The sequence below is a fragment of the Aspergillus campestris genome, assembly GCF_002847485.1.
Source record: "Aspergillus campestris IBT 28561 chromosome Unknown P168scaffold_16, whole genome shotgun sequence".
In the NCBI taxonomy this organism is placed as follows: domain Eukaryota; kingdom Fungi; phylum Ascomycota; class Eurotiomycetes; order Eurotiales; family Aspergillaceae; genus Aspergillus; species Aspergillus campestris.
This window is the reverse complement of record NW_020194351.1, coordinates 13,589-35,784: the sequence shown is the minus strand read 5'-3', so window position 1 is coordinate 35,784 and position 22,196 is coordinate 13,589. Positions and strand designations below refer to the sequence as shown.

General features: G+C 46.0%; 5 protein-coding genes across 5 annotated transcripts; 4 read left to right on the top strand and 1 right to left on the bottom strand.

The window, feature by feature from the left end:
- The first annotated feature begins 277 nt into the window (after positions 1-277).
- On the top strand, positions 278-1,835 carry P168DRAFT_330593 (uncharacterized protein). The gene is made up of 2 exons (XM_024841600.1): positions 278-369; positions 420-1,835. Exons 1-2 carry the CDS (start codon positions 367-369, stop codon positions 1,521-1,523), a joined length of 1,107 nt encoding a protein of 368 aa, XP_024688600.1. The 5' UTR covers positions 278-366; the 3' UTR covers positions 1,524-1,835.
- Positions 1,836-2,349: 514 nt separating this feature from the next.
- Positions 2,350-3,424, bottom strand: P168DRAFT_322470 (uncharacterized protein; the record flags this gene model as incomplete). The annotated part of the gene is made up of 4 exons (XM_024840574.1): positions 2,350-2,652; positions 2,700-2,937; positions 3,099-3,266; positions 3,351-3,424. The coding sequence occupies 4 exons, from the start codon at positions 3,422-3,424 to the stop codon at positions 2,350-2,352; spliced, it is 783 nt and encodes a 260-aa protein (XP_024688599.1).
- Positions 3,425-4,942: 1,518 nt separating this feature from the next.
- P168DRAFT_313560 (damage-control phosphatase ARMT1 family protein) lies at positions 4,943-6,857 on the top strand. The gene is made up of 6 exons (XM_024839672.1): positions 4,943-5,030; positions 5,086-5,156; positions 5,219-5,349; positions 5,404-5,513; positions 5,571-6,403; positions 6,476-6,857. Exons 1-6 carry the CDS (start codon positions 5,009-5,011, stop codon positions 6,710-6,712), a joined length of 1,404 nt encoding a protein of 467 aa, XP_024688598.1. The 5' UTR covers positions 4,943-5,008; the 3' UTR covers positions 6,713-6,857.
- A 2,683-nt stretch (positions 6,858-9,540) lies between these two features.
- P168DRAFT_244675 (CFEM domain-containing protein) lies at positions 9,541-11,114 on the top strand (the record flags this gene model as incomplete). The annotated part of the gene is made up of 7 exons (XM_024833937.1): positions 9,541-9,636; positions 9,687-9,819; positions 9,869-10,053; positions 10,104-10,140; positions 10,198-10,265; positions 10,311-10,693; positions 10,763-11,114. 7 exons carry the CDS (start codon positions 9,541-9,543, stop codon positions 11,112-11,114), a joined length of 1,254 nt encoding a protein of 417 aa, XP_024688597.1.
- A 1,951-nt stretch (positions 11,115-13,065) lies between these two features.
- Positions 13,066-14,699, top strand: P168DRAFT_322467 (uncharacterized protein; the record flags this gene model as incomplete). Its single annotated transcript, XM_024840573.1, has 3 exons — positions 13,066-13,384; positions 13,510-14,075; positions 14,169-14,699. 3 exons carry the CDS (start codon positions 13,066-13,068, stop codon positions 14,697-14,699), a joined length of 1,416 nt encoding a protein of 471 aa, XP_024688596.1.
- Between the last annotated feature and the right edge of the window lie 7,497 nt (positions 14,700-22,196).

Below are 22,196 nucleotides of genomic sequence, written 5' to 3'. Positions count from 1 at the left end.
TATTAAGCATTGTAAACTCACTTCAGTCAATGTTCAGTAATTGTTCGACGCTGGACAGCCACAGCCAACCATTTACCGTGGGTTCTCTGGCCATGTGACCTGGGCTGTAACTCCCGTGTCACCCTCACCCGCGCACCCCTTTTTCGTCTACATTTCTTGCCGTCTGTGACCCTTGGATGGAACTACTTGCACGACTCGAATTGAGTGTTGCTACCAGAAGCTATCAGATTATTCCTCGGAGATAATTACCAGCTAGGGGATATCATCAGGCAGGGGATGTGGCGACTGCTCAGAGTTGATAACATCATCACGCATTAGAAAAGCCCTAGTATTACTCAACTCCATCGCTAATACGTGACTCAAGCCATGGTACGTCTTTTCTTTGATCTTCCGGGAGATCATCCCTTACTTGGCAATAGTTTGGGGGTCGGATATATCCTCACGGCTCGTTGAGTTTCCTGCTCCGGGGTTCGTTCCTCAAACCTGGAGTATTTCTGGCATCTCGCGTTCTAGCTACCAGGGGTCATCGATGGTCATCGAGAAGTTACAGTGTGACTTGTGATGACACTGACAACTATCAGGTCACAGTAAAAGTTAAAGGCCCACACGAATGTGAAAGCAATGACCATCGAGAGGAGCTTCTGACGCAATTGGAAAACATCCCCCACGACACCCACTGCCTGCGTATAACCGAGGACACACCACCACACATCGAGTGGAGCCTGCTTAGCAAGCATTTCAGGAATGTCCGGGACCTTGAGCTGCATACTGGGTTCAATGAGGAACTCACTGATGAGGGAATACCGGCACACTGGCCATTGAGACGGCTTTTCATCAGTGACGCTTGTGCGGAGGTGTTTCGCAGCCCTTTCGTACTCGAAGGCAAGGTAGAGTCTCTCGTGCTACTAGGAACATCCGGGCTACGGTTTGAGGGGCCGACCAGCGAGGAACTATATCGTACACACGGGGATGCCGTTTCCCGGGGAGACAAAGAACCTAGATACGTCACTGTCCAGGAAGGAACACCGGAGGAGAGAAAAATAGAGCTAATATGGCTACCGGATCTCGTCGTCGATCAAATGAACAAGAGGTATGCGGGGACGAGGGCAGCACAGCTGCCAACAAGCCAAGGAAACCACAACCTACAGTGCTTACCAAGAGAAGTACAATCGAACATGGCTAAGCTGGAGATTATCGAGAACGATGCCATTGATACATTCAATCGGATGGCGATGGCCCTGCCACATGTCGTGGAAAAGCTTGCAACCCTCAATCTTCGCTCTACCCACGCCTTGGACTTCCATTTTACGGCTGAAAATCTGTTTATATCACTCCTTCCACAGCTCTCAGAGCTACAAACTTTGGTCCTCTCGGTTGGCGAGGTTTTTGAGAACGAAGACACCCTTCCAAATCTCTATGCATCTATTCCCGCTGGTATCACGACATTGCGATTTCGAGGTCCCGCATCTCTGGTGAGATCCAGCCAGTGGGACACCTGGGTCGAGTCGTTTGCGTCTACTTGAAACGGCTCAGTTTTGTGCTTGATCTACATTACGAAGCCCCGGATAAAACGTCATCCAAAAAGAAACCTGCTAGGGCGCCAATTGACTTGCTTGACAACGCCCAAGATGCATGTGGGCAGCTGTACCAGGCTGTCACAAAGCGCGGGGTTGCTGTCGAGCATTTCCATGATGAATGGTGTGATCGCTGGCCGTCTCTCAAACAGGTCGATGATCGATGGACGCGGCATGGATAATTTTTTGGCGTTGAAGCAGTAGAGCTCCCTGTATGTAAGAGAATCTATATTGTTAGCGACCTCTTCCTATCGATTCTTGCTATTACAACAATAAGCTATATGAGAGTAGTGATACCCATCTCACCATACCGGCTCAAGGCGTCGTTAACTCTTCCATATTAATTCGCATTCCCATGCCACGTCAGCCTGGTACCCGACGCAGTTTGGTGGACAATATGTGGAGTAGGAGTGCTTCCAATTGGTGTTTGCCTTTGATTGTTATAACTGCCAGACTTCTTTTGGCCCAGGGTCGAGACACCCAGTTCCTACAACGCGAGCAGATGCACCGCATCTGTCGATCTCTAACTTGATGCCAATTCTACGGGGGAAAAAAAAAAAAAGAAAAGAAAAGAAAAGAAAAGGGACAAAAAATTGTGAAATAAGAGGGAGCCGTATGATGGATCCGAGGACTGTGGAGTCAGTCCACATCCATGGTTCACTCCCACTCCATCCGAAACTTCTTCACCTTGTCCTAAATCGCGATCCCCATAAAAGACTGCATCATGGCGGAATCTGGATTGTTTAGGGCCAGGCTGACACCGACGGTTTTCTAACTACTCAAAAGTTCCTACGGCCACGATATCCTCGTAGGACGTCTCGATATCACCCGGGCATTCCCACAGCATCGCGCAGTCTACGCCGGTGGACGGGAGTGATCGATTGTCCCAACTCGTCGACGCGTTGCCCGGGTCAGTGATCAAAAAGTCCAAGAAAGGAGAATCTGAGATTTTCATCAGCGTGTCGGACGCCACGTCCAGGAAAGGTGAATTTCCGGTATTGCAGACGGGTCCCACACTCAAGGGGTCGTTGACAAGGAGGATGACCCCGTGGGCAGCTTGTATATTGAAGGGAGTGTACTGTGTAGCCTCAGGTCCAAATGTTTCCATGATGAGTTCGACAGAACAGCGTGCATGTCCCCAATGGTGGAGTTGGTAGGCCGACTTCCTAGAGTTATGCTCTGCGCCGAGGTCTGCTGTGACAATCCTTCAGCCCAGCCCAGCCCTATATCTTCTTGATCGCTGTTGCCTTCTTCCATCCCATATTTATTGCGGCGGTGGGGATTCTCATCGGATGGGCCGGCCTCTTTACTGTGTTGTTTGTCTTGGACCTGTCGCCGGAGCTTGCGACATAGGATGATGTGTCTACGTTATACATGAGTTAGCAAGCAATGCCGACCAGCTGCAGGTCTCTTACCAATCTTTAATAGCATTTTTGAAACGCACTTGAAAATAACTCTGCTGGACCTGGGTCCATTGCCGGCCAATCGCCGTCACTGCGTCCTTGAGGTTGTGATCACGTGTACTTGTGGGTCAGTATCTCGAACCGACCCTGGAGGCAGTAGCGGCTGAGAGGATCTCCGGCCATGGCATTATACCATCGCTTTCTGAAGTCTTTGTTGGTCAGACCCGATAGCTTCTCGGCGATTTGGCACCAGTCCCAATCTTCCGGTGCGGTTGCTGATTCATGCAGCCTTCTCTATTAGCCCATCGTACCCATCGGGAATATCGCATATCACAGGTGGGGGGCTTAGACTAGAGAGCGGCAGGTCATCCACGTTGACTCGACTTCCTTGCGCAGGGTTTCATCCCCCTCCGCTGTCCAGTTGTTGGGCAGGCGCGGCTTTGCCATCTTCCCCAGATGTTAGTATCCTGCTCTTCTTGCCTCCTTTCTTGGCGTTTGGGGTCGCCCCTGGCAAGTATCTTCACTAAATGGTGATCAGATTCAACGGGGAATTCCGGATGAAGGATGATCAGATCTATGTCGTAACAGGATGCACTTCCCAAGATTGTTCATATAATATCCCCGCCAGGGATATGCGCTCAAGTCACACCAGACTGTAGAGCCAGTTGCTCAGTAAGGTGAACAATGTCGGGCTCATAACCTGCTAGTCTAGCCGCGAAGAAGAAATTGGCTATCACGCGGAGGTTTTCACTATGCTCCACGCAGAACCGTGTACTGCCCTTGGTGCAATTGTACCCTGAGATATGGTGCTTTTACTTGTCTTTGATGGTATGCCCGTTAGAGTGGCCAGAAACGTGGTAAAAGGCATTGGGGGTACTCAAGGACACTACAGAAATGATATTGGTATCAGGACTATCTGCACAATGTCCATTTCTGTTGCAGCCATGCTAGTGCCCAATTCGCACTACAGGCCTAAAGACTTCATGAGTTTTATGGATGGCAAATTATCTTTTGTACCGCTAGTTGTGCCACAACATCCAGAATGGAGTACACGCGGCCCATTCCAATGAAGCAGGAAAGCGGCGGAGGCCCTCTAACTAAAGTATACAGCCGTACAAGAGCAGCCCAGGTTAGCAAGAATCAAAGAGATGACTAAGTGCGCTGGAGATTTAGTCTTTGTCAATAAGTGTGGTTGATATTGATTGCATGTCACTTACTGATAAGTGATTGTTAACATTGTGCCAGTGTGTACACCAAGAGAATCATGTAGTCGCAGTATAGGAGCAAATACTATGCTCAACAGCTGAATGGATAGCGATGGCCTCGATAGCCCTAATTATTTCGCCATAATTTTCTAGCTCGGTTTCTCGTCCGTAGGACCTCGGAGGGGTCATTAGGCCTCTTCCTTACAATAGAAATATGTGATGGCAGCCACACGTGTAGTGTGAATATATACTCAGAAGCCCATTCTCTGATTTGTTTTCCCCGCCCATCTGCATTGTTTGGATTGATTTTTACGTGGATGTCGTTCGGCACACAGTCAATTAGCAGCAGGGTTTTCAGAAAGTGGCATAATGTCTATATTGCTTTATGCGCCCTTCGCCCCACCTGTCATTTCGTCTTTCTTTTTACCCCCTACTCAAGGCTACGCATGACACCATCTGTGCAATTACTATGGTTGTAAATGTTTTAACATGGAGATATACAATTGATAAGCCTCTGAAGGAAAGACTCCTTTGTTTGTATTGGAGTATGATTTTAAGTATATGGATACATGTCATAGAGAAATTAAATACGTGAATATATGTATTTCAAATACCTAAAAATTACTTTCTACATAGCTAATCATAGGTCAGGGGATAAGTCATTCCGTGAACCCCGCCCGTCGTTTTTCCGGCTCCGTGCCTGAACCGTGGACGGCTGGAAGCCCCTCGACGCGGGGTATTTTAGCATCAACAAGACAATATAATAGTCCAAGCAGTCGCCAATTGTACAATTCTGAACCCTCTCGTATAAACCCCTTCTCACGAAATGGAGTTTGATCCGAGTATTGGTTGGTACTCTTTTATTCTGAGATTAGGCATTTGGGTTAACCACATGGTCACTAGCGGGATATTCCACCTCAGACGAGTCGAGCTTTGCTTATACTTCTGCTCGTGATCGGTGGCCGAGCATTTTGGTAAACCCTTGGTTCCACAACATCTAACCAGAGAACAGGCTAATCCATGACGTTTGGCTCAGCGAGGGGCGATTGCCGATATTTCCGTCTCATCCGCCACCTTAAAGGATCCTGAGGCTAGCGCTGAAGCGGGGGTAATAATCGAGCAATTTCGAGAATTGGAGGCGGAGATCAAGTCGGACGGGAAATTGACGTTTGTCTATACCAGTTGACTGCTCCTCTCTACTCACCACTAATGGGAATAAAGGCCACTATGGGATGATGGATCTCCGGACATTGCTGACTACAACGATGAACTCGCTCAAAGAGATCCTACCTGGCTGAATGTGTTTTGGCTGTTTGGGGAATGTTACCTGTGTGCGTAGTACAATGTTTTTCGCTGCTGTGAATCTACTAACCTGAAGTCCGTGACAGACAGAAGAATCAATACTTTTTTCTCACGTTCTTCGAAATGGAAAGGCTATGACGTCTTTGCACGGCAGAAGAAGTCTACATGCCAGTCTTCGAAAACGGCAATTGTCGAGCTGGCTAACAGGTACAAGGCCATTGTCAATAATCCTAGTCCTAACCACAGCGAGTTGGAGGCATTTCGCTTCAAGGAAATGTGTGAAATATGTCTTTGGGGAAATGCCACTGATCTTTCCCTTCTCACATCCCTGACATATGAGGATATCCAAAAGCTGCAGGGGTCTGCGGCCAGAAAGGCTCAGGAGAAAAACATCCTTGTCAATGATATTCCCGCAGCATACGATGTTTTGAACGAGGTTCGGGGGGAAAGGGGGACTGGAGGAAGAGTGGACCTTGTACTGGATAATTCTGGCTTTGAGCTATACGTTGACCTTCTTCTGGCCGGCTATCTTCTCTCAACTGGACTTGCATCAAAGGTGATTCTTCATCCGAAGTCAATGCCATGGTTTGTATCGGATGTGGTGGCCGCCGATCTCACAGATCTACTCTTGGCCTTGTCGGAACCGGAAAGCTTCTTCGAGGAGCAAAATAGCAAGAATCTACGGAATACAGAGCATGTTCTGACCGAAAGTGAGAAAACTGATCTCAAAACCTTAGGCACGCATTGGACCGCCTTCCAAAAATCCGGAAAGTTGATCTTACAAGAAGATCCCTTCTGGACCACCGCAGGAAGCTATTGGCGATTGCCCCACAAAGCTCCTGCTCTGTTTGAGGAGCTCAAAGAAAGTGACTTGGTCATTTTCAAGGGTGACTTGAATTACCGAAAGCTCACTGGTGATGTACGGTTTTCCCTATCGTTACTCCGCACGGACGATCATAAACAGCTTCAGTGGCTAACATGGTTTTTCAAGGTGAAATGGGACTCAACGACCTCATATTCCAAAGCAATAGGACCTCTCGGGCTAGGATCAGGTGTGCGTACCTTGGCCTTACGGACCTGTAAGGCCGATGTCGTAGTTGGCTTGGCCGAGAATCAAGATGAACAAGTTCAGCGTGAGCATGGTAGCGACCTAGACACCAAAGCACGTACCTGGGCATGGACGGGAAAGTGGGCAGTGGCTTCGTTCAACGATGGCAAAGCCGCATAGGGGATCATTGATCCATTGACAGGTGAAACGATGCTACAATCCATAGTTGAATAACAAATGGCGGCTTTTGACATTTGGCCCAGGTCTCATCCATGGATTGGTAAGAACGATCATGCCGGATAATAATATGTCTCAAAGGACCGACCAGACCAAAGGAAACGTCAACAATCTCGACTCTTAATTCAAATTAGCGGATATAGTATGATGATGATCTTGATTCTGGGAACTTACTGGGCTCTGTAGCTGAAGCCCATGGGAAAATTGCCGTAGTACGGGCGCGCAAGCAAGACGCCATCACCTCTATCTAGGAGCGAGAAACCGCAAACCTCAATTGCCTGGCCCACACCAGAGGTAACTAGAACCTGGTCCTTGAGAACAGGGTTGGCAGGGTTGAAATGGCGAGTGATGAGCCGTAAAAATGTGTCTCGAAGGCGATGGGGGCCGGAAAAGCCATCCACACATGTCAAAGAATGGCGGTCGATGGCGAACTAATAGGGTAATGAGCACTCTCAGCCACCCCCAGAGTGACGATCGATCGGGATTCGTCTCCGGGTGCCTCAGGCCGCCGACAACATCTAATAATGGGAATTTGCTCCTCGGCTGGGCAAACACCTCGGCTCTAGCAGATAGATTTATAGGGCGGTATGTCAAGGTCGGCCTGCAAGAGGAAGAAAGGCTATTACGGCGGCAAAGAAAGATCTCTTGTTGCGAATTATTGATTTGATACAGACGGACTTTTGTATGGGATTCAAGAGAAAAGGCGGGGTCACCAACTGAACAATATGCCCGAGGGTTAGTTAGACTTGCTTAATTGTAGTGGTTGTGCACCGAGCCGAAGCCAACCAAAATCGGATGACATTTCCGGCGAAGGGCTTCGGCAATGCCCGGTAGAACCCAGGACTCTGAGGATGAAACAGTGGCTTTGCCTCCACACTTCAATCAACACCATCAAGTGGGAGGAGACTTTCAAGCATGGGAGTATCCATAATAATCTGGGAGTTGGGTGTAATCTCATATCAAGTCTACTGACCTGGATCTTACAGCTTTCGATGTTTGTATTCATACTTGTTACGACTGGTGTTCACCAGAACATACTTAGTACACTGTTGTGATGTGATATGGAAGAGCGGCTAAATGGTGAGAGTAATGCTCCGCAAGACACAATAGAAACTTATTACTGGTTATCACATACAGAGCGGCTAAATGGCAAAAGTAATGCTCCGCAGAACACAACAGAAACTTGAAACTGGTTATCGCATACAGAGTCAATGCCTATCTTCTGCTCCTGGAAGTGATCATCCCTCAGAGTCATGTCAGCGGATGCTAATATAGATGGCAGACCCCGCTTTGGTCACTGATATTCTTTAGATTCCTTGCGATGTAGTACTCCACGTAGCTATTGTGCTGTTGGCTACGCCAGCCACGACACTGTAAAATTTTTTGTTGTTCCGCGCACTGTAAGGGGAATAATTACCCTAGTATCCGTATACTACAGGGCCGGGGACTACACCCATGAGTATAAATATAAAAGAATCTATCCTCCTCGTGATCAGCGACTAAAAATACACCAGTAACAACTGCAGTATAATCTTATATCATTATATCAACCTGTGTCTCAAGACAAACATTGTATTGTAAAATAGTGATATGCATACGCAGGGCCTCTGAAGGGTCAGATCGTGTGGGATGACGAGTTTATCGGAACGACCGTGGTTTACCGAAGGGCCCGCAATCTGTTCCATGGAACCAAATACTGAACGCCTTGGCTTGCTCATCTGAACCAAGCTCCTAATCCCCGAGTACTGTTTTCCATGAATATATGTAGTTTTCAGACCAATGATAGATATTATTAACAGACCAGTCAGACTTTCTCAACTGCAAAGGTATTTTTCAAAAGGGTCGATAACTCTCAGCCCCTTTGATTCACAACTTACTAATAGAATACAGGAGTGTTACTTTAACAAAGACTTCCGGATAGCTTGTGTGTCATGACTCGGTGTGCCAAATTTTGTGATCTAGGACTTCGCTGAGACCCTTGAGGGGCCAGCTCCGGGGACCACACCAATCATGCTCATCTAGAAGGTGGCGGTTACAACCCCACATCGTCCTTTCTTTTCTGTCAATTTCGTATCTAGAACAAAAAAAAAAAAAAAAAAACAGGTCCTAACATGGAGTAGGAACAGAATCTGTGATCTTCCCAGCTAATGAGTTCCATATTTCAATAGCTCAGCAAGCGAGTCTGGGATTTAGTATTACTAGGTGATCATGGCCTTCGTGCACGCTGTACATTATATACAGTCAACCACTAAGGCAATAAAATCTATTCACACTTACTTTTTTCCAATTCCAGACAGTGGATTTTCTTCAAGTCAATCTAGTAGCAGTGCGAAGCTCACCAATTCTCGGGATTTTACTGCAGGCCCTAGTCATATAGTAGTCAGTATTAATTAGTGGTCCTGATCTCGTGGGACCAACACCAATCCCTGTCTCATGAGCTTGCGTGCAGCCACCAATCCAAGATGCCCTGGAGACCCGCCTGTCTTGGCGATCGGATTTTATGGCCACTAGTCAAGTGGACCAGTATCTTGTTGCATGAAACCATGGTTACAGTCTATTCATTAGCGAAGATGTCTCTGACTAGCACCCATCAACAACGTGGCCGTGCTTCTCGATCCATGGACCAGGGGGTGGTATTCTAGAAGAGACCCCGGTTGGGTTCTCACCACGCGAGAATTAGCTAGATCTAGCTTTTGAAATATTGTTTAAAAAGAAATCCCCCGTAGATCAGAAACAACCTTACATGCTTATTGAACGCATCCATTGCCATTATGCGGGCTCATTGTTTCATTTTCGCGCTCTTGTCTCTGCTTATTGTCGGGGTTCATGGAGCACCCTCGGATGTGCCCGCCTTCCCTTCTTGTGCGGTATGTATATTTCCCAAGACCACTGGCTGTTGCTAATGAGCAGGTACAAGATTGCTTGTGACAATGACTTGTCGTCCGATTGCTCATTGAGCAACGCTACATCGTGCTTCTGTGCCAGCAGCTCACGCCCTAAGACCCTACTGGATTGCGTTGAATTGAATTGCACCCCAAAGCAGCTCTTCAGTATGTCTCTCATATGAATAACCCTTTATGGCTATCCTAACTACAATAGCTACGGTACGCCTATACGAAAAAGAATGCGGGATCACTCCGCGTAGAGGCCCTCAGGTGGTCACCGGCGAAGTTCTCGCTACTCTTATCCTGGCCTCCTTTTTCTTCATCGCGAGAATAATCGCCAAGTCAATGGGTCTTGCGGGTGGATGGGGATGGGATGATTATACAATTATTGCTTCATATGTGAATGTTCCTTTGCGATATCCACCTGCACGGTACTAATAGCCTTTTAGATCCTGGGAGTCGCTATATATGTGTTGCATTTATACCGTGAGCCACAATCTCCCCGTATCTTGGCTTTTTGCAGAACGCCAACTAACAGATCAGTGATCCGGCATGGGTTTGGCCAGAATATCTGGGATCTCCCCTTTCCAACAATCACCAAATTCTACCAGGTTCGACCCCTTCTCCGCAGTCCGGTTTCATTCTAATCAGATCAGTATTTCCAAGCCGAAGCAGTTATCTACAAGGCCCAAATCTCCCTCGCAAAGATTTCCGTATGCCTCTTCCTTCTTCGAATCTTTCAATCACGCACATTCCGGTATCTCACGTACGCGCTCATCGGTATCAACAGCGCTGTTGGTATCACCTGGGCTTTGGTCGATGCTTTACGCTGTTGGCCGGCTCACCTAACATACACCGGCTGGACAAAAGAGGAGCCTGGGTACTGCATCAATTTTGAGGCCGCCGTTCTCGTCAACTGTTTGGTGAACATCATCGTCGACTTCGTCATCATCGTGGTACCGGTATCTGAAGTCCTCCAGTTGCAGTTACCTCGGCTGAAGAAACTCAGCGTGGCATTGATGTTTCTAATGGGCTCTGTGTACGGCTCCCCATCTTGCTTTGGTTGTTCCACTACGCATTGTTTCAAGGTGCACTGACTGTTATATAGTCTCTGGATAATCGCCGTCATCCGAGCCGTTGTCTTCTGGAACCACCGTGCCGGCTTCAATGATACCCTTGGACTTTACCCCCTTATGCACTGGTCCGTAATCGAAACCCAGATCGCCGTTATGTGCGCTTGTCTACCCGCCTTCAGAGCACTCATCAGCCAATGGTTCCCCGCCCTGCTAGGGAACACGACTCAGCGAACCTATGCCTCTGGAACAGCTGGGCAATACAATAAAATGCCACCAGGAAGCGACAATATCAACAAGTCTGTGACCTACACCGTAAACTACGAGTCGCGGTCGGTGACGAATAGCGACGTGGAGTTGATTGGGGTGGGTTCAACACAGCATTAATAATGAATTAGCTCTGGAGGAGGTAGAGACCAGTATATTTACTGCACCGGTTCAACTATATAGAAGTTATATGAAAGACTGGACACCTCTCCTCCGTTGCATCCTTTCAACCACGCAGCCACTTGTCTCTACACCTCTCCTCCTTTGCATCCTGTTAATCACGCAGCTGCTTGTCTCTACATCTCTTCATTTTTATATAATTTTTAATATATAGCTGCTTGACTCTACACTTCTCCTTCTTTATACTCTTCTAATTATGTAGCTACTTGTCTTCATATCTCTTATTCTTTACATTCTTTTAATCATGCAGTTACTTATCTTTATATCTTTTCTTCTTTATATTTTTTCAACTATATATCTGCTTATCTCTACACCTCTTCTTCTTCAAATCGACAAGCATGGCTGGTATCTTTAGGAAAGCTACTTCAATACCTTCAGGGGACTAGGGATACCCCTAAACACCACTGGCTACCCCTAATTACCTCTAACTACCTCTCGCTATCTAGCTACCCAGCTACCTAGCTACTTACCTAGAGGTCTCATAAAGGATTTATCCCTGCCAAATAGGCTTAGATTACAAAGAAGTCTTCTATCCCGGGTACTTGATCTAGAATATATATAAAATATTAAGACTTCAGATAAATCCAGCAGGCTGTATTTCTCTCTTTATTATTAACTCCAGGCCTATAAAGCTAGAATAAACTAAGAATCATAGTTTTAGCACTATACAAGAAGGCTTAGGTAGCCTGCTAGTATTGCTACTTTTTTATCTTCATATCATGGACTCAAGATAATTATAATCACATGCTCACACTACTGATGCAAGCTGACAGGCCCTACTTGGGCCCTTTAGGTGTCAGTGTCTTGAAAGGACCCTGGAAACAGTAATATATTCAAGTATAATGCAAATCTCTCTCTCTCTCTCTATATATATATGAAAGACTGCGTGCGCTGCCAATCGATTTGGATACGGTTCTATGGTCTGAGTCCAGAGCGTGATATAACAAATATGTCCAGTTACCTGGGGTGGTCGTTAGTTTAAACCTGAGCAAGTGCGGCTGCTGCAGGGGACTCCCTGGCTGCTCACCGTGCCCTAGTGGCTGACTCCACTATGTTGGTTTAGGGGCTAACCCTATATATAGTACTATATGCGAGGCTCTAGGATAGCGATCCTATGGTGTAAGGGGCATAATAAGACCTGCCACTAAGAGTGGTGATCCCGCAGCTGCGGCCCCCCCAAGAAAGGGGAAGATAGTATTAGACTGCGGGAGGCAGCCTATCATATAGTAGTATATATAGAAGAGCCCGGGGGTGTCAAGCCAAGGTGGCTGGACCTAGTGGCCTTATGGTCTAGTGGTATAGCGCGTATCTTGGCACGAATAGCAGGACACAATAGCATGGAGATGCCTACCCTGTTAGTGTTAGTGATGGTCCTGTTAACGGAATAGGAATGTGATCTATTCGACTTGCCAAGACGGGTACGTAGCCTCACGAACCTCTTTCTCCACTTATACTTCGTTCTATAACCAATTCCTATGCTGGACTATGAGTTATACAAATCCTTTTACATTGCCCAATACTAATACTCCTACACAGCCCAATCCTAACCCCAATTTTCCAGGCCTCCACATTCCGGTTAAGGTGAACATTGACTCTGGGCGATCCCATCGTGGGGACTTCTAAGCCATCCACCAGTTTCCAAGAGTAGCATAGTGTTCAAATAAATGCCTCAATTCCTTGTTCATAACTCAGTGTGCCTTATCTTCACTAGCATTTCACCCAGGAAATGGTTTCTATATAAACCACCAGAGTCTCCTCTCTGGAAATAAAGATAACTCAAACACAAGTATCACTGGTGTCAACCAACGCCTGAAGTAATTGTCATTGGATTTCCTTTCTTTTCTCTCATCCCTTCTAGTGTTGTTCACTTGGTGGTATTCTTTAGCCTGCCATGAAGTTCCTCTTGTCGAATTTTCAAGCGCTTCTTGCCTTGTCCTTCGCGCTAGGCTCCCAAGCTCATCCTCGGAGTTCGGTTGTTAAGCGTCTTGACACATATGACGCCACATCAGACTGCCAGCCATGGCATAGCGAGGAAGACTCGAAGAACCTGTGGCATGACAGTTTGGCAGGAGTGATTGGAGATGACTTTATTAATAAGCATGGCCTGAAACGCTGGGCACTGGAGTTAGATAAGGAGGTCTTTAATGAACCTCAAAATTCCTGGTTCTGTGAAGACCCGTTCACAACATGCGAGGTGGATAAGGAGTGCCGTAAGTTCAAATCTCAACTTTCATTTTGGGCCCAACCCCATGATATTTTATTGCCAACCTACTACTAAAAACCCATGTTTCCTACGGATGTGTGGAAAACCCTCTGCTAACTGTATGTTTTATAGACGAGTTTGCAGACAAAGGTGTGGAGGGTGCATACTACCTGCTTCTCTCTCTCCAGAATGCTATTGGTGTTATGCGCAGTGTCCGTGAATACCTGGTAGAGGATGCTGTTAAGGAACATCTTAATGTCCCTCAGATTACCGATGATTTTAGAAAGGAGGCCAGTGATGAAGAGCCCGATGTCCTTGCCCTGCTTTCAGCAACCTTTGCTATGGTTGGTGGCGCTGTTGCTCCTATAGCACCAGCTGCTGGAGTAGCTGGATTTGCATCGGGCATGCTTAGTGCCGCGGGCACTTTTGATTCCCCGGAGCCAGATAAAACAGAAGACTTTGAGGGCAGGCTTGCAGACATGGTTCTGAAAGTGTTCCAGTCAGCACAGAACAAAGTTGATGATATTATTGGTGCTTTAGTTGGCGAGGAAGGAAAGGATCAAGACTTGATTCCACAGGAGATGCAAAAGCAGTCATTTGACAATGCTGCCATTAACGCTCTTGCTGATGGACAGTGGCTAAGTGATGATCCAGGCCAAGGAGTGAAGGAAAGCCTTGATACCGCATACACAAGACATGTGAGTCAAATACTCTCTCTTTGCTTTCCTCTTAAAAAATAGTTTTCCTTCCCCCATTCTCATTCCCCGGTTTTTATCTAACAATCCTTACAGAAGCAATATTTGGCCTGGACAATGATCCGATTTGGACGCAAGGCGTTTTATTATCTTGACACCGGCGCTGATAAAGAAAAGTGTGGTGATGGTGACGGCGACAAATCAGAGGAGTTCTACAGTGATAGTGCTACAGGATGTGCCAAGCTCATGGAGGTTGAAGAAAATCCGGATGGTGAAGCCACGTTCGAGTACATGCCCCAAGATATTCATGACAAGCTCTGGGGGAATGATGGCAAATACAATCTCGATGTGAAGGAGACGTTCCAAAATGCCTATGAGTGCTGGGTTGACAATGATGGAAAGGTTGGAAAGCCTGACATTGAGAACTCTGAGTTTTCAGATAGGTTGGCGCTACCGAAGTGCTGGTTTGGAATTCCCATTGTTAGAGGTTCGAAACAAGACAGGGCGCCGATTTGGGGAGCCAGCTATGAATCATTCAAACTGGATGAATTCCCGGGCCAGGAGGCAGGCCGTGAATGGTATGGAAAGTTCAACGCGGATGGTCGAGTTGACTATGCGAAAAAGTAAAGACCAGCCAGGATCTTTCCATATATACTCCTGCAATCCCCATGGAGCGTGCATGGAGCCTATGACAGCTTTCTCTTTCTCAGTTTGGTGCATACATCATGAAGAGCCATGGTGTTTGTTTCTTTTTCTAGTTAAATATCAATATAATAGTCAACCTATCCTTATCAATTTCTCGTCTCTCTATTTAGGCCACGGATCCTCCATCGGTAGCTAATCCGGGTTCTACGACTGGGAGGATTTTACTAAAAATCTAGGCAGTTTTGTGAGATTATGTGCAACAAATAACGCCCCAACAAATGCCACGGCATACGCACATTGAAACGTCCTCTACTGGGTGCAAACCTATATAATCGACCTTTTTGCTCCTGTATCAAAAGCATCAATAGATTTGCTAGATAGTGTCGAGTGTCGTTAGAATCGCCAGTTATAGCTGGAAACTTGGTATTAAGCACTATACAACATCAGGGACTTGCTAGAGTCATGTCTAACCTTTAAGCGGGCGATCCTGATTCATGATAGAAAGCAAATTCTGATGGGTGTTGAGGCCGTCGAGCTAGATACTTGCACGGCAACTATACAGTTGATTTTTGTTAGAAGTATCAGGAAGTACTAGGAAGATAGGATACAGCTGTGGGGCCTAATAAGTGGGTAGAACGGAACCCTACCCATTTTCGAGTATGGTTCTGTTCCAGAGAGCTAAGTGTGGCTTGTGATTAGCTAGAAAATCAGAGGAATCCTGTAGAGTTTTATTATCTTTAGGATAAGATACTCTCATAATCTAGGATTAATATAAAAAAAAGAAAAATAGAAGATTATAATTTAGATCTTAAGTTATTATATAAACTTATTTTTATTTAAAAATACTAGGTATAAAGATTATAAAAATATAATTAAAATTAGATAAAATCTCAAAAAAATTTTTAATAGGGTATGTTAAGACTTTTATTTAATAATAATAAATCTAGTTTATATAGCCTGAATTTAATTTAGTATTATTTTAATAATCCTTATATATAAACTATATTTATTTTTTCATAGATATATTAGATTTTTAAATATTTTTTTTAATTAAGCTTAAACTTTAATATATTATATTTTAAGTATTTCTTTATAATATATTAAGATCTTAAAATTATTAAATCTTTTTTTAATTTTTAATAGATTTTTAAAAGTAAGAGATTAAGAGAATTTTTTTTATTAAGATAAGACTTAGATAACTTTTTTTTTAGATTTTTTATTTTTCTTATTATTTTTTATATATATATCTTTTTTTTACTTATCTTAAAATATAATTCTACTCTTTTTTTTATTATAATTAATCTTAAAGATTTAATAAGAATTAAATAATAAAAAATATATAAAGATTTACTAGATTAGTAACCTGCTAGTAAGTTTTTTTAAATTATTATAACTTATATTATATTTAGATATTATCTAGTCTTAAGCTTAAGTCTAGCTTAGAACTTATAGAGCTAGGAGCCTATAGCTAGAGACTAGTTATTAAGATAAATAGTTATTAGAATTAGTAGCCTAAGTCTTATATAATTAAGCCTGTTAAGTAGAATATAACTAACTTATAGCTATAATTAACTAGGTAGCCAGGGTATCTGAAAGACTGCTAGTTTTATAATCTAATTATCTATGTATAATTCCCTAGCCTAGATCTAGAGAATCTAGAGAATCCCTTGAAATAGGCTAAGATCTAAATCTAGGTGTTACGGAAACCCAACGAGGTTAATACCCCACGAAAGGCGGCACAGCCAGGCAGAAGCCCGACGCCAATCGATTGACATAAGGATCGGAACCCTTGCACAAAGATGACTACGAGTCACGTGATACGATCACCTACTCCTAACGTGAGATAGAGGAGTAGCTACGTGATGCGATCACCTACTCCACGCCTACCCCCAGGGAGTAGCCGGAGGAGTAGGCACCAAGGGAAACACATAATTGGAGCGACTCCGGAAGTGACCACAAAGGAGTCACCACGGGAGTAGCCAAGGAAGGATATATAAGAACACTCATTCGCCTGTATCTACAGTTTAGTTAGTCGCGTTCAATAACACTCTCAAGTCTGAGTATACATTTCAAGTCTAGCTTCTACTCGCCCACACTCAACCTAAGTGATCAGGTTTTCGTACCTGACACACCTTACTTCTCTTATCGCTTATTAGTCACCTTTGGACCATCGGGTCACTCGTCGATCGATACAGTAGCACGGCCACTGTGTGAGGCCTCGGGTTAGTACAGAACCCCTCGTCGATAACTGATAGGAAGACCGCAGGGCGCTCTTCACCCCGAATAACCCAAGTCACCAACGCTAGGACGGCAGAAGCGAGAAGGGATCCTAGGGTCTTGACACATTGAACGCCAGTTAGCACGAGTAGAGTCTTGGGTTAACTTAAAAACAAATCGAAACACCATCATGTCAAACAACAACAGAACGGCCGCGCCAACCCCTAGGACTAGCAGTGGAAGCAGTCAGGGAGACGCCAGCGCAGGACCAACCCCAGCAGATGTCGTTGGCATGATCGAGCAACTGCAGGCGCATATCGCAACCTTAGAGGGGCGACTTGCGACCCGCACTGTCAAGGTTAAACCACCAGAGGCATTCGACGGCACTCGTTCTAAGCTTCGTGCATTCCTAACGCAAATGGACATGTACATGAAGATGAACGGAGAGAGACTCGCCGCCGAATCCGACAAAATTGTATTCGCCGCCACGTACCTGAAGGGTCCAGCGTTCGATTGGTTCGAACCCTACATCAGGGACTTCCAGGACAACACCGAAAACGATCGAGGCGACGAAACCAAAGAAGTGTTCAAGAGCTATAACAACTTCAAGGAACGACTCCGTACGACATTCGGGGACATCGATGCGGTTCGAAACGCAGAACGAAGATTGTGGCGACTACGACAGTTCAAATCAGTCAGCCAGTATGCTTCAGAATTTCAGCAGGTCATATCTCAGTTGGATTGGGATGACGACACCTATATTGCACGATTCGAGGAAGGGCTCAAACCAGAAGTTCAAGAGAAACTGATCTGGATGGAACGGCCAGGAACCCTCAGCAAGATGATCGAACAAGCAGTTAAGATCGACAACAAGTTATTCGACTTCAACATTAGGCGCAAAAATCAGTCAGGCAACAGGTACCAAGGCAACCAGAGAACAAGTCAGTACAACGCCAATGATAAACGACAAGCGCAGCCAAAGAGCCAAGGATACAGCGATCCTTATGGGCTACAACCAATGGAGCTAGACGCAGCTCAACACCGAGAAATCCCTAAGGAAGAAAGGGAACGACGTCGAAACGACAGAGCATGCTACAATTGCGGAAAACAAGGCCACATGGCAAGGGAATGCCGATCGGGCCAACAACAGAAAAACAACAATAGGGAACCAAGGAAGCAGTTGAAGGCTACCCGTGAAGGAGCCAAAGGTGCTCAGAACAGCGATAAGGGCAAAAGGTCCAAGGCGGACCCACCAGCCAAGAAATTATGCGCAACCTACGAAATCGATTGGTCAAACGAACCCACGGATCTAAGCGATCATTGGTGGAGCGACGACAACGACTACGACATAGAGGATCAAAGCCATCCTAACGAAGAGAAAGGGACGGTGGAGTCCAACAGCGGAAGCGACAAATTCCACGCAAGAACGGATGGGTCCGATAAAGCCATCAGCACAAATGAGCCAGTCGAAAAGGACGAATTTCCTAGTATAGTCTGGGACGATATCGATCCGCTCGACGAAGAATTCGGTACTCAAGCGAGAGGCCCAAGGCTGAGCTTAGAGACTGATACACCTCAAAATCCCCTAGAACCAGAGAAAACCGCAGAAGGATATTGCGAAGAAGCCGACGCACGGGACGTCGCACGAGCATTGGTCAAGCTAAGGAAGCAATCAATTGTGACCAACAGAATCAAAGAGCTCAACGGAGCCATCGAGGCAAACATCCGCAGCAGGGTCAGGGATTGCACCCACTGGAACCTAGAATGCTGGGAAAAAACCAACGAATCATGGGAAACACACCGATGGAAGCACGCGCAACATTCAGGAACATGGTGCGCGCAGTGTCAGAAAGACAACACCTGGTACCATGACGAACTCGCGAAACTCGAGCACAAACGACGTTCCAACCCACATGGATACTGCGACTATGAATGGTGCTTATGTGCCCATTTTAGGACGCACCCACGGCACAAGGAACTACCATGGATAGTGTGCTACGACAAACATTGCCGACTGCATGACGCAGAAAAGGCAGCGTCAGGATACTCGCCAAAAATGCCAAAGAGCGTGGATGGATGGGGAACAACGTGCCCATGTTGGGACCTACAGTGTTCTTGTAGGAGTTACCCGCATCACCCACACCACAAATACATGGCATGGATGCAGTGCTACGATGACAAGTGCAGGACGCACTACGACGACAAGTTCATCAGCACTTACCTACCACAACTACCGCCATACGAGCGAGCACCAAATTGGCGAAACAAAAAACAGATCGCAGCAACAGGATGGGGAACCCATATCAAGTTTATTGCACGAGTGCACGGACAGGCAGCCAAAGTGATGCTTGACTCCGGAGCAACGGGCAACTTCATGGACCCTCAATTCCAACAGAAACTGGGCATCGAAGGCATCAGAAAAGCCAACCCAGAACCTATCGCAGGACTGAACGGTGAAAACTTAGGAAACCACCTTACAGTCGAATCGGGACCGACTCCTATGGTTGTATTCGGTCATTTCGAACGAATAAACTTCGACGTGACACGGTTAGGACGGTACGATATAGTATTGGGGATCCCATGGCTCAGGGATCACAACCCAGAAATCAACTGGAAGACAGGCAGTCTTCAGTTTACGAATTGCAATTGCCCAAAACAAGGACAGACGACAGGGGTGTCTGAGTCCCAACGGCATACTCAGGAGCAAGGAGCCCGAGTATCGGCTAAGAGGTTTAGAGGTGAACCTAACGACGACCATGCGACACGAGTGTTGGCAGCGACAAAGCCAAGTCACCGAGATTGGTTAATAACACTACCGGGGTGGGCACCGGACACAGCGACAAACTATTGTGAAATCACGACACTGGGAGAAGTCACCGAGAGACCTACGGGTGAGGGACTCAACACCAGCAACATCGAAGTGCAAGTATTAGCGGCAACAGAACAGATTGTCGTACCGCAGGATTACGGAAGATTCAGGGAACTATTCGAGCAACCCGAAAACCCCGAACTACCAGAGCATGGGCCACACGACCACACTATTCCAATCGAAGAAGGAAAGCAAGTGGCATGCAGGAAAATCTACCCAATGTCAGAAAGGGAATCACAAACGCTACGAGCGTACATTGAGGAACAACTAGCGAAAGGAACAATTCGACCATCAAAATCACCGGCAGGACACGGCGTCCTGTTTGTACCAAAGAAAGATGGAAGCCTACGACTATGTGTGGACTACAGACCACTCAACCAAGTCACGATCAAAGACAGACACGCGTTACCATTAATCACGGAAATACAAGACAAACTCAAAGGAGCTAAGATCTTCACGAAACTCGACATCACCGACGCATACAATAGGCTACGCATCGCTAAAGGAGACGAATGGAAAACGGCATTCAGATCAAAATATGGCCACTATGAATATTTGGTCATGCCATTCGGTCTCACCAACGCACCAGCATCATTTCAGAGATTCATCAATGAAGTACTAGGAGAACTACTGGATACGTTCGTCATCGCATACCTCGACGACATCCTTATCTTCTCGAAGAATCTCGAAGAACACAAGATACACGTCAAACAAGTGCTACGGAAGCTACGAATCGCCAAACTACGATGCAAATTGAAGAAGTGCGAGTTCCACGTCACAGAAACAGACTTTCTAGGACATTGGATATCCACGGAGGGAATCCATACCGACAAAAACAAAGTTCAGGCAGTCAGGGACTGGCCACGACCAAGAAATCTCAAAGAACTACAACAATTCATGGGATTAGTAAACTACTACAGAAGATTTGTCTATCACTACGTGCACAAGCTAGGACCACTCTTCAACCTGATGAAGAAAACAGAGGACTTCAACTGGACAGACGACTGTCAGAAAGCATTTGAAGACATCAAACACCAACTCACCATTGCACCAGTCTTGATGCAACACGACCCAGAGAAAGAAACAACGATTGAGACAGACGCTTCAGACTACGCTATCGGGATGAGAATGACTCAACCAGGAGACGACGGCAAGCCAAAACCAGTCGCGTTCCATTCAAGGAAATTGATCCAAGCGGAACTAAACTACGACATCCACGACAAGGAACTATTGGCAATCGTCACCGCATTCAAAACATGGAGAGTCTACCTCGAAGGAGCAAAGCAACAAGTCATCGTCAGAACGGACCACAAGAACCTTACCTTCTTTACGACAACCAAAGAGTTGACGCGGAGACAGGCAAGATGGTCAGAAACACTATCGCAGTATGATTTCAGAATCCAACATTGCAAAGGCAGTGAGAACGGCCAAGCCGACGCGCTGAGTCGACGACCGGACTATGAGCTAAAGAACAAAATCATCGAACCTGCGATCCTCAAGCAACATAAAGATGGATCATTGACATGCAACCATCAACAACTGGCAGGAACCATGGAGATCAAGGACGATCTATTGGACAAGTTGATCCACGAAACAAAACAAGACAAAACCATTCAAGAGATGCTGAACAACTCAGCAGACAGCGACAAATTGGTCACAGACGAAGACGGATTAGTCTACATGCATGGACTCATCTACATACCTTACTGTATGAGACAAGAGATCATCAGAATGCACCACGACGAACCACTTCAAGGACACTTCGGAACCGAGAAAACATGTGAACAAATCACTCGGAACTATTATTGGCCTAACATGCGAAAAACCGTACAGGGTTACATTCGAAATTGTGATACCTGTATACGGGACAAGCCTGCGAGGCACCAACCCTATGGGAAGATGCAGTCACCGGACGCACCAAAACGACCATGGGAATGGATAACGGTGGACTTTGTTGGACCACTACCAGAATCCCGAGGATGGGATATGATCACTGTCATCACGGACAGATTGACAAAATACATCCAGCTCGTACCAACGAAGAGCACAATGACGGCACAAGACATGGCTTACGTGCTACTGCACCACATCATCGCCAATCATGGGATGCCGCAGAAGATCACGTCGGACAGAGATAAGCTCTTTACGTCAAAATTTTGGAAATCGTTGACAGACATCATGGGGATTGATCACCGCTTGACAACAGCATATCACCCACAAGCAAACGGTCAAACAGAAAGAACCAACCAGACCATTGAGCAGTACCTTCGACATTACATCAACTACGAACAAAACGATTGGGAACAATACCTACCAATGGCACAATTCGCGTACAACAACGCAGCACACGCAACCACGCAGGAGACACCATTCTATGCAAATCATGGTTACCA

Bases quoted from the DNA above. Each gene is read 5' to 3' on its own strand.
- P168DRAFT_313560 (XM_024839672.1), top strand. From the start codon at position 5,009: ATGGAGTTTGATCCGAGTATTG. The intron at 5,157-5,218 runs GTAAACCCTTGG...CGTTTGGCTCAG, and splicing joins ATCGGTGGCCGAGCATTTTG to CGAGGGGCGATTGCCGATAT. The intron at 5,350-5,403 runs GTTTGTCTATAC...ATGGGAATAAAG, and splicing joins AAGTCGGACGGGAAATTGAC to GCCACTATGGGATGATGGAT.